Consider the following 16,610-nt stretch of genomic DNA (forward strand, 5'->3'; position numbering starts at 1 on the left):
TTTGTACAGCTTGGTGAACTGTGTTATATAGTCGTATGCAGACTATTAAAACATGAATTTACTGCTATTAAAAGTACACTGAAATTCCACTGAACTTGTTTTGAACTTTCGAGGCTCTGCTCACATTAACCAAATATGCTTCATTCATGAAATCAGCCAGATGCCAACTGGGGGCCTATTCAAACGCTGAGTTCCAAGGTCACCACTGGAAAACCCACCCACTCTGACAGCGTTACAACAGCAAAGGCACAAGCCCCAGGGGTGCGTGTTTAACCCCAAGCCCCAGACAAGACTCGATAAGAAACAGCTCTTTGTTATTCTGTCCAACAGACATAAGAAAAGGCAGAAGTGGGCACCATCTGGTCAGAATTGGTCCTCGGCCGGACTGATTTCACTCCAGCCACTGAGTTGCATGTTGGAAATAGGTTTTTAGCCTCAGCTGGTACACTAGGCTGGTCCAGAAAAGGGGGGTCCAAGGAAAAGAGAAGTTGGGACCTGTGACCACCAGTTAATCGACAGCAGCATTTCCAGTGATAAAGACAGGGCCTCTGTTCCAGGACTGTCCGTGGGTATTCCTCTCTTTCTACCCACCTTTTACTGGCCAAACTACAGAACCTAGCTGAGCTTCCTAAGGACGGTTTGTGTGGTAGTGACACAATGAATGGAAAAGGACCTGCCTGGAGACAGGCCAGCTTCTGCCTCCCTATAGCCTACGTGTGGCCTTGCACTCGTGGCCTGCACATTCGGGGCCTCCCTCTTACCATCTGTAAGCTGGGGGTCTAAATGACGCCACCTAGACAAGAGGACTTCCGGAATCCAGCCTTCACACCCTGATCTCCTGGGAAGCTAAAAAACTTAGGCATTTCATGCATTTCTGGAGGGTGGGAGGGCATAGGCTTAATGAGGCTGCTATTTACCTGTGGAGACACCGCACTGTTAACTGTTGGGGAGCTACTGACCAAATTCTATGGGAATGTGGATAAAAAAAGGGCCACATTCTGAACCTGAGAAGCTCAGGGGAGGCCTTACAAACTCAGAGACCGAAAGTAACCACATAGGATGGTCTAAACATAAAACTCGACCTAAAAGTGAGTCATGAAGGGTAGTCATGTCCTAGGTCTGTAGCTTCCTTGACAAAAGTCAACCTTACCTCAGTTAAGCCTGTCCATTGTCTTTTTTCATCTAAGATAATATACCCTTAGAATGTCTAAGTAAATCTACCTCAGAACCCATCATTATTATCTTATTCCCCCCAAATAGCATCTCTACTAGTATGTGCTGTAAATGTGAATTAACTATCCTATCCCCAGCAATGTAAAAGAAGCATTTGTCTCTCTGTTTTACTCTGTATCCAATCCCAGAGATTTCCCCACTTTGCTTTCTCCTGACTCCCTAATCTACCACCAATAGATTTCATGTAACCTCCTTACATCTCCTCCTTTGATGGTAATGTATAAAATAAGCTGTAAAACGGTCATTCTCCAGAGCATTTTATCAATCCATTGAGACTTTGTTTCCCAGCAATTGTCATCAGATTGGCTCCAATAAACTCATAAATATTCTCTACAGGTTGAACATTTCTTACATTGACAGGAAGCAGAAACCAACTGCAGGGATTTTCGAGGATCAAGCAGCACTGAGCATGGGGAAAGAAGGATGGAGAAAGCATCTGGAAGCAAACTTGGAGAAGCCGCCTGTGATAGCTCTTATTTTGGTTTTTAAGCTGATCGGTAAAATGTCTTGCAATTCACACACTGGGCCATCATTACCAGAGTCAAATGTCCAAGCTCTGTCCAGCTCTCTGTTCCCCAGACATGGCTGGAATGAGAAGCCTCATATTCAGAAAGTTAATGAGGGCTTCTCCCTCCCACCCTCTCCTCATCGGCAGGCTCCAGAACTGAGTCAGCCAGGGAGGCTCCTTCAGGTTATAATTAGAAAGCAGAGAAAAGATTGGAGGGGACACACGCAGCCTCCCTTTCAGTCTGGTTCACACATTGGGCAGTCTCCCAGTTCCTAGAGATTCCACTCTCTAGTAAATCCAAGTCTGGAATTCCAAAAAGCCACAACTTCCAGCAGCTTCAAAAATGAAAGCGAAACCTATAACCCCTGAAACTCAACCCTCTGACAAGTCATTTATGAGCAAGTTTAGGGGGGGGTTCTCCTTTTCCCTTCCTTCTTGTTGTCTTATCGGGTGGAGTTGAAATTTGATATAAGTTAGCTTCTTTCTCACTGGGATTTTAGTTTGAACCGTAACTAACTTAGGACAATTTCCCCTTGACTTCTTCAAGTCACTTTTTTAAAACCACAAAATGTTACCATGATTACTAAATTCCAAATTACAACAGAATAGGAAAGGAAAGTGGCTCTGGATTAAGAAAGAATGTCAAGAGCCCCGGCTCCAACGCCTGCGGTCAACCTGCCCTCCCCACTCTGGGCACTGGCGTCCTTAGACATGCCCCGCTGGTGCGAGGACCAGGTGTGTGAGGGCCACCCGGAGGGGAGATGGGAGATCTGGTAACTGCTGCAGGCCAGCGAGGACTGGGGGTCACATAAACCTGGCCCCCAATTCCAACCTGCTATGTGCCTTGTGGCAGAGTGCCTGGCCTGCAGCCTGGCAGGACCAGGGCTCGGGCACCGGGAGGGAAAACGGACAGTTCTCTAAAGAGCAACGGCACAGTTTATGAAATCAAAGAATTCAGTTTAAGAACAAAAAGAATCTCATATCCCTTTTACAGTAGAAATTACAGAAAACTGCTTCTCATAAAACGAACAATTTTACAGAAAAACATTCTCCAATGTAATTTTAAATAATCTATTTGCTATTAATTTTATAGGTAGTAAAGGAATTAACTGAAAATGGAAAACTTATTCAAACCAAACCAGTCAGCAGAATGAAGTTTCTGGAAGCAATTTCACATAAAATATTTTAATTTCTCATAAATGCACTTAGGAAAAAGCCAATGCAACTTTATAACATCATACACAAACTTATCAGGATGACTGTGTTACTGAATGTACTGCCAACTAAACATACTTTTTAAGGTATTCTGTCTCTTATTAAAGAATTAATTACTCTAAAGCAAATGTCAGATTTTCTTCTCTGGAACAATAATCATGGCTCTTATTTGTTCTCGATAAACATATATTAAGCAAAACAAAGTTCAAATGAATCCTCAAATTCAAATATTTAACTTACAATAAAACTTACCACCACCAATTATGTAAAAGAAAAAAAATCCCTCCTACCTGGGTACATTTTCCATTAAAAGTTAATTAGTGCTTAGGTTTCAATATGTTTCTCACAACCCAATGATTATCTTTTTCGTTGATTTTAAAAAAAAAAACGTTTCCAAAAAAGCAAGATATACAATACCAAATGTGGAATAAGCTACTTAAAACTGCCCATAAATCAGTTTCTGTTTTGGAATAATGGAAAAGTTCTGGAAATAAATAGTGGTGATAGTTGCATAACAAAATGAATGTACTTAAAGCCTGAATGGTACACCGCCTTAAAAATGGTTAAAATGGTAAATTTCGCTAAATATGTTTTACCACAATAAAAAAAATTGTCCATAAACGAACTTATTATATAGTCATTCAATAAATCAACACACCTTTATACTGTTATAAATCATCCTAACTTATCTATTATGTAACATTTTCATTTGGCCATATAATTTTAAAACAAATTTAAAACTTTATTAAAAAAAGCAACACATATAACATATGCCACATTTTAAGCCATGAAACTTGAGGGGCGGCCATGTGCTCCTATTAAATAAGATATAACTCACCAGCCATCTCTCTGTTCACACCCCCCTGAACCCCCATTCCCATGGACCCTTCCCCTCAGGCCCTGCATCCTCCTCCATCAGGCTGCTCGGTGGATCCAGCCTTCAAGCTTCCTGTGCCTGGAACCACCCACCACCTAGCCCCTGGTCCCCTAGGGACCTGGCTCCTGTCACATTCCCATGGAAGCCAGCCCTCACCTTCTCTACCACCCCAACATGTCTCCTGATCCTTCTTTCCATCTCATTTTTGTCCACATCACTTCTAATACCCAGCATGCTATGTGCTTATTTCCTACCACCAAAATGCAGTCTCCAGGAGATCCAGGGTGTTTGTGCATCCCCAATGCATACAGCAGGTGCTCAATAAGTATTTGATGAACATGTTGAGCACCTAGTATGTACTAAGTGCATCAAATACTTTTCCTTACAAGAATCTTGACGGGTTTACCCCTACACATATTTTTCAATGCCATGAGGCTGCCTATTCTAGTCTCATTTTTCATCAGAGAAATGGTAAAATTAGTTAAGGAACATCAGAAATGAGGACTCTCGCCATCATGACAATCATTTCTTTGTATGCATGTTGCTTTCAGATTTATATCAAAGTTGATTATTACAGGGAAAAATGCATTATGTACCTCATGGTTAGCTAACATTTTAATGGTTTATCTATATCTGAATCAAAACAACTACTTTCAAACACTTTCTAAAAAGAAAAGGTAATTTAAATTATTCCACATGCATAGCCTTTATCTGTGACTTTCAGATATTTTATCAGGTATTTTATCTGAAAGTGACATATAAATCTAGGTCTGGTTTACCCTAAAATGGCATCTCTGCCACACCAATGATTAGTCCTGGATTTTATCACCATACTTGTGTTTTAGTGAGCAACTGCTGAGACCTCCTCGAAAAATTACACAAAAATCTAGATGACATTCTAATGGCAAAACTTCATTGTCCCTAATCCTTTGCAGAAAATAGGTTGGAGGGAATCCTCTTTTCTCAGAGGCAGGGAGATTATGTAATGCCCAGGAAATGGCAGCCTCCTTTCCAGACAGCCATGAGGTCTGTGCAGAGAGAAAGGAGAAGCAGGCCAGCTGCCCCTGTGCGTGGAGCCGGTGTGAGGGAGGGGGCCACCAACAGGCCAATCTCAGACTCACATCTCCCAAAATACAAACTTGAGATCTTCAGTAAGTGCATCCCTCCACTCAGGACTTCGTTTCGCACAGACAGTCAGGGAGGACCATGCTGTGAGGTGGAAGCACTCCACTGTGGCTTTAAATAGTGTCACGGTTATTTGTGGTTTCTATTTAAGGCTGGAACCACTCAGCCTTGCACTTGTAGGCAAAATGAGTGAAAAGTATCTAGAACTCTTCCAACAATCATCAGAGGCCATATTCCTGACCAAAAGTTGATAATACTTTCATAAAATGTTATATAATCTCTGATATATGCTTTATAACAGCATAAGCAAATATTTCATGAAAGACAATAAGGCTGTGATTTAAAAACAAAACAAACAAAAAAACAGATAGACAGTTGATTTGAAAACTTACAGACTGCCATGAAAACACATGAAGTTAACAGAAGTTTGGGTAACATAGCATGAGTGCTAACAGCATGTTTTGGTCCCACTACTACAGAAAATCCCGGAGATTGATAACATGTCCCTATTATTTAACTAATATTTCAAGTTCAACTTCCAATTATCACTTTCCAAATCTGCCCAAGGTAAAATGTCATCCTGTACAGAGGCAGGTCAACAGAACAGAAAGTCCCTAAAATGCAATTCCATTTACAAGAACTGGATCATTGCCCAGCAGCCTCCATGTAATAAGCAAATGTGTCCAATCCAGTTATGTGTCATATATCGTGACATCTGTCCTGTCAACAGCCAGACGCTGTGGATTTGGATTGTAATACAAAACCCCAAACAATATGCAGTATAGCCTTTTTAAATACCAACCACCATTCTCCTGCCAACCTCATGCAGGGGTGGGGAGGAAGATGACTCAAAAGGAAAAGGAAAATATACAAATGCATACAACCTTAGGTAGATCTGATCAAATCTTAGAAGTTGTGGTCTATTATATTTAATAATGGTCCAATCGCCTAAATTTAAAAAAAAAACCCACCCATTCCCACAAAATGTTTATCTCATTTTACTTTTCCAGATTTTGTGGAACATCTGTTTCTGTAATTATTTGATAAAACAGTAAGCAAGTAATGTGCTTTTTCAAACTTTCCTCTTTGACATTCCCCACCTATTTCAGTATTTACAATCTAATCAGTGCCTACTTTTAATAGTATACTGCTATAGACTGAATTTTGTTCCCTCAAAATTCTTATATTGAAGTCCTAATCTCCAATGTAACTGAATTTAGAGATAGGAATTTTAGGATGTAATTAAGATTAAATAAAGTTATTAACTCTCTCCCCTCTCTCTCTCTCTCTTTCTCTCTCTCTCTCTCTCCCCCCTCCCTCCCTCCTCCTCTCTCTCTCTCTCCTTCTCTGCATACATGTACCTAGAAGCAGATGTTGATAATGAACCCTAATTTCTCTGGATTTCACATCTGAAGACTCCAAAGAAGAGTTTTATTCTTTAGTTTACTACTGGCCTCCACATCCTCCTGAAAAGCTACAGCAACGCGCAGGTAGACTGCTCCCCCTCAGCAGTTTACTGAAATCTAAGCTCATAAAGGGAAAAGCAGGTCCATGCAGGTCCACCTGGGGATAAATTCAGCAACTAACTAAAAGAGTTGGAGAAATTTTAATGAAGTGATCTCCCTAGTGAACTGTGAGCAAAAAAAGGACACTCTTAATTAGTATACTAGGACAACAACATAAACTGGGGCTGAACCAGGCAAACTACACACCTGACCATCCTTAGTCGCAGATAAACCTTTTACACGCACACCCGAATGTACAGGGCACCAGTTAGCTGGACAAAAGGGCCACCTGTATCTGCCACGCAGGGGTCAGTGTTCTTGTGCAGAACAGACACAGCACTCTTTCTCAGGGGTGCTGTGAAGATAAAGTGAGAGATTCTGGCTAAAACTCTTGGGGAGGACCCAGCACAGCAGACATGAATGAAGGGCAGCTCCCTTCTCTCTCTGAAAGGGCACCAAGCTGTCCCAGGCTGCTTGAGGGAGGTGCCTGTACGTACAGTAACCAGGGTCTCTTTCACAGCAGTCCTCTACTTTACTCCCTTGTGGGGGGTATGAAGAGAGGGGACAAGTAGAATAAGGATGGAGATGCCATATTCCCAGGCTACCCATTCTCCCACCTCTGTTGAACTCCTAATTTACTGGCCTTTGGCCAAAGAGTCTTTTTCACAAGGAACAAACCTTCTCTTGAAATTCTCTTGTCTTGTAAACCAGGAAAAACGATCTTATTTCCATTCCCTTTCTGAGCCAAAAACAATTACCTTTGCCACATGAGATATACAAGAAACTGACAGAGCTTTCCTGAGTTATTTTTACAGCCCTTTACGAGGCACAAATTATTTTCACGTCCATGAGTTCATTTGGTCCTCGTGACCCAGAGAAGCAGAGACAACAAATGCCATTAGTGTCATTTTACAGTTGCCTCTGGGGGTTAAGTGAATTGCCAGGCGCAGAGCAGGATTAGAGACAGGGCTGCCATCCAAAAGGCTGCTGGCACCCCGATCTAGAAGATCATTGCTGGCATGAATCTCAAGTGAGGTTCTGGTTAACTTTGGTCTCTACCAATTACATAAATCCATGAGACAGGTGTTGCCGCAACAGAGCAGAAGTAAAATGAATGGAAGTTGAAAGAACTTCTTGCCAGTGGCAGCCTATCTTTGTTAAATTCTTTTTTACATGCAAAAAAAACAGACTGCAAATTTCTCAATGGACCGCCAACCCTGAGTGCAGCCAGAGAATGGAAATTTTGATACCAAATAATGCATGGCATACTGCTGTCTCCCAGGAAAAAGTGACTTCTTCTATTGTCTCAATTGTAAACCTTTTAATGTGCCTCCCAAGAACTGCTCTGATTCTGAATCCCATAAAAAATAAAATTAAAACCACAGGAAAATGGGAAACATTTTGCTGACAGAAAATCAGGAGAGGTCAGAAGTGTCCACATAAATACATTCAGAGTAGGAATTTAAAAATATATCCACTTAGATTAGCTTTATCCTTAGAGAATGACTAACTCAATTAAATTATGTATGATTAAAAAAACTGAAAGAAAAGGTAATTGCAAATAAGTATAAATATGTTACTAACAAATTCCTTTTGGGGAACATAAAGAAAGAAGTAGATCATTTTTACTCATAGAAAATGAGTTTTTTCCCACTCCACTTAAAAAAGGTGGGAAAACTATTTAAAGGATTGGTTTGAAGAGGCGACTAATGATTAACTTGCCCACAGTGCTCACATGTTTGGGTCTGGCCAGGTTACAAAAGTAACAGTTGATAGAGGAAACCTAAAATCCTCTCTTTTGGTTCTCTGTCTAATGTTCTGGTTTTTTTCCTATCCGGGCGTGCCAGCATGAGTAAGCCAACTACCCTCCTGTAGATACTGCTAAAAGGGCTTCCTTCCCAGGATATACCCCAGAGGAAATAGAAACCTCCTGGGCTCTTGGCGACCATAGTCAGGTACATTCTAAAACAAAGAGAGCACATCAGGGGACAAAAGCAGGTAAAGCACATTAAGCAACTTGCAAAACAATGTGAACAGTTTGCGTTTAAGCTCCTCAAGTGTCCACCCGAAACAGGAAGAGCCAGTATGCTGCCTGGGGGGTGAGGGCGTGTCACAAGCAGCTCAGGTGCAGGGACCAGGAAGCCACAGGACAGCACTGAACTCTGGGAGTGGCTGCTGGCTCCAGCAGCTGTGGTCGTGGGGAAGCCACACAGTGAGGCATTGCCACATTGTACCAAAAGTGGGGAAATTTATGTAGACGCATCCATATTGAAATGTTGACAAGAATTTCAAATAGTTCTAAAGCCACCGAATGGGCCGACGGTAACATATTCAAAGGGCCGGCGTCCTGTCTGTGCTCTCCGACAAGGGTTCTTCGCTTTCACGAGGGCAGACACTCCTCTGAGAAGCTAACAAAAATTGGGAAACCCCTGCCCAGAAACCAAAAAGCATATATGCAGAAGTTCTGCACACTGTTTCAAGGGAGATTGGGTCCCATCAGGGACCCGTTCAGAGCACTTGTTCTTGTCGGGACTCCAGAAGAGGGGCACTCCTGCTGGTCTCTCCTTCCCAGGCCCCATGGTCCATGGAATGAGGGCAAGAGGAGAGGAAACAAATCCTAGGGTCCCCCATTATGAGAGGTGAGCCCACAATCCACAGAGAGCACCGGGTCAGGCACGGGGACATACTGCACACGGAACCTAACCAAGTCAGGCTGGCCCACTGGAGGTGCAGGGACTATGAGCGGCGACCTTGGGGACTTCATTCCCTCCAATTTACTGTTTACTAAGTGAGAGGCCGTCCCAGTTCGTTTCCACACGTTTATAACTCTATGAAATATACCAAGGAAAGGGAATCCAAAAGTTTGAGGTGACAGTAAACATGATTTTAAAAACTGTCAGTGGTCACTCAAGGCCTTGGAAGCACCATACAGTTTCCTTCAGAAGCGCCCAAGGGAAACTTCTTCCCTGTCCTTATTAACAATCATGGTAAGAAGGGTAATCACTCATTCAGCAGATGCTGGCGGAGTGCCGACCACACCCTGCACCAGGATTGTTCGGACGGACATAGTGGAGAGAAGCTGAGATTCAGAAAGCAATGTGGGACCCACAAACGTAAAGAAGGTATTTGGGGTGTCCTCCTAGGCAGAGGTGTTGATGGAAAAGGGGCAGGGGTGACCTGACAAGGGCCGTCTACAGTCAGGAGAGGCCGAGGGGCTGCTGATGCTACTTTATACTCCACGGCCTTTCTCTCTGCCTGGGACGCACACCTGGTGGTCTGTCACTCACCCCTTCAGGCTGCTGCTCAGTAAGGCCTGCAAATCCCGACTTACAGCCCCCACTCCACTCTAGCATTTCCAGCACCTATCACTTTCCAGCACACTCCCAACATTTATTCATGTGATAGTTCCTGCCTGCCAGGCCCCACTCCGAAGGTAAGTGCCATAGGGACAAGGATTTGGTGTCTTCTTCCTGTTTGGCTCACAGATTTACCAAAGGCACTCACTAAATGTATGCTGCGGGTACGTAAGGACATTCGGTGTGTCTGAGGTTCCAGCATGAGGGCAGAAAGGTGACCGCTGGAGGGAGCCAGCTGGGAGGTGATGGAGATGGTGAAGGGAGTGCCCACCTTTAGCTGTCTAGGTCAAATATATAGTGGCAGGAGGAAATTTGACTTTGGGTGGTAAATACACAATGCAATATACAGATGACTAATTATGTAGAATTGTACACTTGAAACCTACATAATTTTATTAACTGTCACCCCAATAAATTTAACTTAAAAAATGTTTTAAAGAATCACATAAATGGAGTAAACATTTTAACCATCTAAAACAAGGAATTAGCCCAGCCAGCATGGCTCAGTGGTTGAGTGTCGACCTATGAACCAGGAGGTCACGGTTTGATTCCTGGTCATTGCACATGCCCAGGTTGTGGGCTCAACCCCCAGTGTGGGGTGTGCAGGAGGCAGCTGATCAATGTTTCTCTCTCATCATTGATGTTTCTACTCTCTCTCCCTCTCCGAAATCAATAAAAATATATTTAAAAAATAAATAGAACAAGAAAATAGTTTAGATGTGAAAGAAACAACATCAGGAGGGTCAAGAAAGTTTATTTTTAAAAAAAGGAAGGTTGAAGGTATGATTACGTATTACAGGGAGGGCTGTGGGGGTACCCAAAGCGCAACTATAGGACAGGCCTTTATCAGAACGAGGTCCTTGCCCCACACCAGGAGGGAGGCAAGAGCTAAAAAGGGAAGAGCTGGTCAGGTGAGTGGGAGGGAGAGCCTCGTCTGATGACTGCAGTTCTCTCCATGAAATACAAGGCAAGGTCGCCCATTCTCCACATGAAAAAGAAGGGGTCTAAGAGGTCCGAGAAAGCAGATGAGAATCGCAGGGTTGCTGAGCAGCATTAAATCCACATTTCAAACAAGATGTCCCTTGCCTGAGCACCTACCTATGCAAACACTGCACCCTGCTCAATCCTCCAAGCTACCCCTCAGGGAGGCCCAATAATCACCTCCATTTCAAGATGAAACCAAGCATGAAGACATCAGTCAGCCTGCCCACGTTGGTTTCACAATCAGAGGCCAAGGCAGAGTCTGAACCGGGAGTTTGGTAGGCTTTGATGCTGAACTTTGACCTCCACAATCTATTTTGTTTTCCTCAGATACCAGTATCCAAGTGAAAGCAAAAACATCCCCTATCCAATCCTGTTGAATTTCTAGTGCTGTAAAAATTGCTTTTCATTGATTTTCATTGCACATAAATAGCATTTTTGCCTACATTTAACTTGGTTTTAAAAAAGTATTTGTAAGTCTGGGACTTGGGGATCTAACCATCTCATATTAGCCCATTGGAACAGATGGTCCCAGCACACCTGCAAACAGAGAACTTCCTGTATAATTAAACAGGTATGTTCGTCAGTGGATTCAATGCAGTTTTCTCATCCCTAGAAATTTAACTGACTATAGCAAAACCCAATAATATACATTCCTTTTCTCCTGTGTTATTAAATTTGCCCTCTGGCATGAAATAAAAGCACCTCAAGATCCCTTGTTCCTAATAAGCAGACATTAAAAGGGGTTTGAAAAAACAATAGAAACAATTTAACTTAATAGCTGCAATGTCAAGGTTGAATTATACACCTAGGCAGATGCTTTAAAATGTCCAGTTAAAACACGAGTCCTGGAAACAGGTATTGGGCTTGGTAAACGCGTGTGTAAACGCTTTAAAGGCCGTACTACAGCCTTGCTTTATGCTGCCAGAGCCAGACCAACCATTAGTCATGGATAATACGCCTAAGGGTCACCTATTTCAAACACCTGAAGCCTTGGTGGTGAAAGTGGCTCAACTCAGCGATCCGGTGGTGTAGACTCCAGGAGCTGAACAACAGGAAGGCCCCCGTTTCAACATGTGAAGCTGAATTAGGAAAGACAACTCCAAAAGTATGCAGCTTTTTAAGTTTTTAAAACAAAGTGTTATAACTGAGTCAAACAAATAAGTCTGCCTTTTAGAACAAGAAACCTCACAGGTACCATTTGGTGACAAAAAAAATAAATAAACAAAAGTAGACACATGTGCATGTATAAAGTGGTTGAACTTCATAGCAGCACAATTCACCATAGCTAAGATTTGGAAACAACCTAAGTGCCCATCAGCAGATGAGTGGATTAAAACACTGGTACATCTACCCAATGGAATACTAGGCCGCTATAAAAAAGAAATAACTCTTACCATTTGCAACAGCATGGAAGGAACTGGAGAGCATTAGGCTAAGTGAAATAAGCCAGTTGGAGAAAGATAAATATCACATGATCTCACTCATATGTGGAATATAATGATCAACATAAACTGATGACCAAAAATAGATCCAGATCCTAAGCTTAAAGTCAACCGGGGGGGGGGGGGGGGCGGGGGGGGGGTAGTAGAGATCAACTAAAGGATTTGTATACATGCACATTAGTATAACCAAAGGACACAGACACTGGAGTGGTGGGGGCTTGCCCTCGGGAGTGGGAATTTGGGGGGAGGGGTCAAACGGGGAAAAAGGAGACATATATAAAACTTTAGACAATAAAATAAATAAATAAAATAAAAGTGGCTGAACTTTTTAGAAGGTTTAAAGCACTCTAACATAGCCATGCTTCTCCAGGGACTAATAATGTTTATTTTTTTTCCCTTATAAAGAAAATCCTGATGTAACAAACTGCTTCAAAACCAAATATCTACTATCAGCAAGGAAAACCACCAGGTTTTTCTTAAGTTTGCTATCTTAAAATCTTAAAATGTAGGAAGTATCCCAGAAAGCAAACATTATAAGATGGAAACAAGTAGAAACTGAGACAAGCAGCAAAACAAAACCAGTAAGCAATATCCAGGCTGAAGAATTGAAAACAAATGACAGAGACACAACTAAAGTAAGCTCTTGATGTACTGAACTTTAATCAAATCTCCTAAAGGTGGAGCAGTGATGGCCAACCTATGACACGCATGTCAGAGGTGACAAGCGAACTCATTTTTTTGATTGATTTTTCTTTGTTAGATGGCATTTAAATATATAAAATAAATGTCAAAAATATAAATCTTTGTTTTACTATGGTTGCAAATATCAAAAAATTTCTATATGTGACACGGCACCAGAGTTAAGTTAGGGTTTTTCAAAATGCTGGCACGCTGAGCTCCAAAGGTTCGCCATCACTGAGGTGGAGCGTGGATGAGAGGGAGGAAAGGAAGCGTCCTGCCAGTGAGGTTGTCCAGGCCTAGAACGCTCACCCATAAATAAATTTTACGGCCAAACGTGGCCTGTAGACTTTTTGTTTGGCCTGTCGTATTTTAGCACACCTTGTTTTAAAGTTTGACAGATCTTATCTGAGGCCTACACACTGCTCAATAGCAGGGCGCCCAGTTTACCTCTTCACCACGTCCCAGGCCCCTGCTAACTGACCAACAGAAATGCTTGCTCTCTCCTTGCCCACCTTCCCAAAATTATGTTAACAGCATAATTAACAAAATTATGTTAACAGCGAGTAGTGATAAATTCACTGAGCACTTCCCCGGAGCCAGGCACCATTCTTAGCTCCAGGCCTGTATTAATTCACTTAGTCCTCAAAATAACCCTATAAAATGGGTACTCCTATTATTCTCAGATAAGAAAACTGAGGCAGAGAAAAAGAAGCAACCTGCCCAAGATTACATTGTAACTATGCCTACAGAATCTATAGGTAACTCAAGAAGGTACACTGGTTTCTTTAAGAATTTTAACTACATACCTGAATCTGTTTTCTACCTCACATCTCCAAAAAGGAGATAACATTAGGTTTTTATCCATTTGGTTAAAAATTTCTTTAACAAACAGATCAGCCCTAGCCAGTTGGCTCAGTGGATAAAGCGTCAGCCCTCCGACTGAAGGGTCACAGGTTCGATTCCGGTCAAGGGCACATACCTCGGTTGCAGGCTCGATACCCGGCCCTGTTCAGGGCACATTCGGGAGGCAACCAATTGATGTGTCTCTCTCACATGGATGTTTCTCCCTCTCCCTCTCCTTTCCACTCTCTCTAAAAATCAATGGAAAAAATAGCCTCGGGTGAGGATTAACAAACACATACACACACACACACAAATCAAACTACTTCATGATACATAAGCACTGTGCCATTTATAAATACCAAACATCTCTAAATGGCTTCTATCCCGCCAGACATTCAAACAACCAGTAATATATGCTATGCAACCTGTGGCTGTATATACAGCCAATCCTGAAACAGAATTCTCTCATTTATTTGTCTATTCTATCTCTTTGGGATTAACCTAGAATAAAATACCTACAGCAATGTTTTCTAAGGACTTCTTTATCGTTTGGCAATCCTCATGCATCAGAAGCAGCTGAGTTATTTTTCTCCTAGAAATTCTGGCTATGTGATCACTACCAGAGAAGAGGATTTAAGCCACAACTGCAGAAAATATGAATGGTCAACTCCAGACATTCCTCCCCTCTAGCAAAAGGAAATATAATGTGGCCCTACATTATATTGTAGGACCTTTGGAAAGATAACCAAATTATCAGAAAACAGATCATAACTGTTTCTGGGAAAGGTCAAATTAGTTTAATAGCATGGACATGAACTTAATAGCATAGAAATGAATGACTTTGTATGTGAATACAGTGTAGTAGCCAAATGGCCAGACTGAAAAAAAAAAAGTGCAGAAAAGTAGACATAATAATAGTATCCCATAACTTGCAGTCCAGGGACATTACCAACAATGCATATGCTGGGAAAGCCCATTAAAAAATATTTACCACTTGGATTTGAGAGAAAAAATTTTTCTTAAGTCTAATAACATAGCAAAAGGGAATTTTAAAATGCAAATCACATTGACATTTCTATAGATTGATATCACAAAAAGCAGCCGAAGGCCTGGAGGAAGTCAGGGAGTAAAAGATACACAAAGATTGGACACGTCTGCCCAGTCTCAGGATAAAGGAGTCAGGAACGCGTGGGAAGGTCAGACCCACCAGTCAGGGCACCTGGGCCAGGTCAGAGGAAGAGGAAAGATGTCCCACCCACCCTTCGCCTCTCATGGGGCCCAAACTGCGCTTTGCTTCTCACGACTCAACCCTTCTTTTTACTGCAAAATGTCAGAGTTGGCAGAGGATTAAAATTAATGCGAAAAAATAGTTTGGGGGCATTTTCCCTTTGAGGAAACCGAGGCAGTTTGACAATAACTGGCCTAGAGACCCACACCTCCGGGGTGATACAGAGAAAAGCATGTTCTTGGCCAAGAAAGCATTTCTTTTATAAGTCCGGTTACCTATCGTCACTATTATTGATTTTTCTAAAACTTATTACTGTAAAAAACAAACAAACAAAGGTAGCACTTGATGTTTACCACTCACATTACAATATGGACTTTGGGAAATAACATAAGTCTTTCATCAGCTAAGCTAGAATCGAGAAAGAGAGAGAGAGAGAGAGAGAGAGAGAGAGAGAGAGAGAGAGAGGAAGAGAGAGAGAGAGAGAAGTTCTCTCCACTGAAGGTAACTGACTTTCGTAAGGGAAGACTTCGAAAGGTGCACACAACCTCCCTAGACTTCTGAGTCTTCTAGATAGTGACTAGATTCAGGAGAAGAGCATTGATTTGGGTTCCCCTTGGATGAAAAGAAACTTTCACCTTGTGCCAAGATCTCCTTCTCAAAGAAAGTTCATAACTATGAAAGGCTGCCTAAGGTAATTCCTATACCAGGGTAAAAACGAAGTTCCCATCATAAAGCCCTCTTCGGGTCCCAAACCTCTGTGCGCTGGACTTCTCCAACCTGCGACTGACCCCGGGCAGGGGCCGGCATCCGCTGGGGAACAAGGAGCCTTTTGTGAAAGACAGTGGCCAGGAAACAACACCGTCCGGAGCGTTTTCTTCCTCTCGGCACACACACCCCCTTTGGATACCCAGTGCCGGCGGTCACGGCCGCACGCAGCTTTCCCCTCGGTGTGATGTCGAACGAAACTAACTTTCCCCCTCCCGGCCTTCCCCCTGACCTCACCACCCGGTCACCACGGAACGTGGATTCCAGGGGGACTTCGGAACACCCGGGGTCTCTGAGCTGATTGGTTACTTTCAGGAAAAATGTAAGATTCCAAACTTCACTGCTGGATCCCCCCGTGGTGTGGCACACACGCAAAAATCACCGCCTTTCCCTGCAGAAGTGTAACCCTCCCAACCTCCTAATCCGCCTGGACTAGTGACAGGCGGGGGCCGAGCCTGAACATCGCTCCAGCCCTGGGCCCCGAACTCCATCCCAGCGCGGGCTCCCGGGAGGGACGCGGCTGTGCACCGGGAGCAGGTGGGGGCCGGGGCCGAGCGCGGGCGCGCTGCCCCCGTCGGAAGCCCGAGGGTGCAAACTCCGTCGGTCCTCCCTGCGTCCTGCTCGTCCCCCGGGAGACCGCCGGCTTCAGGAGGCCGCCCGAGCCTTCGGGGACCCCGGGCTGGCGGCCGCAGCGGGGTCAGGGAGGGCGAGGGGCGGCGGGGTCCGTTCCCCGGGTCCCGTTCCCGCCCGGTTCCCGGTCCTCCCGAGGGCAGCACTTACGTATCTCTGCACGAGAGTCCGCACGAGCTGCAGTCCATGGCATCTTCCGGCCGCGCCCGCACGCCCGC

The 16,610-nt window shown here is 43.4% G+C and overlaps 1 protein-coding gene across 1 annotated transcript in view; it reads right to left on the minus strand.

Moving 5' to 3' along the window:
- The window catches only part of ATP11A (ATPase phospholipid transporting 11A), a gene marked incomplete at its 5' end in the record, with an annotated part of 136,343 nt that extends 119,741 nt beyond the window's left edge, over positions 1 to 16,602 (minus strand). The window contains one exon of the mRNA XM_023752473.1: positions 16,543 to 16,602. Coding sequence (XP_023608241.1) covers positions 16,543 to 16,602 — 60 coding nt within the window. The remainder of the gene's footprint in view (positions 1 to 16,542) is intronic.
- Positions 16,603 to 16,610: the final 8 nt, after the last annotated feature.

This window comes from Myotis lucifugus, unplaced genomic scaffold (genome assembly GCF_000147115.1).
Source record: "Myotis lucifugus unplaced genomic scaffold, Myoluc2.0 scaffold_33, whole genome shotgun sequence".
Lineage (NCBI taxonomy): Eukaryota > Metazoa > Chordata > Mammalia > Chiroptera > Vespertilionidae > Myotis > Myotis lucifugus.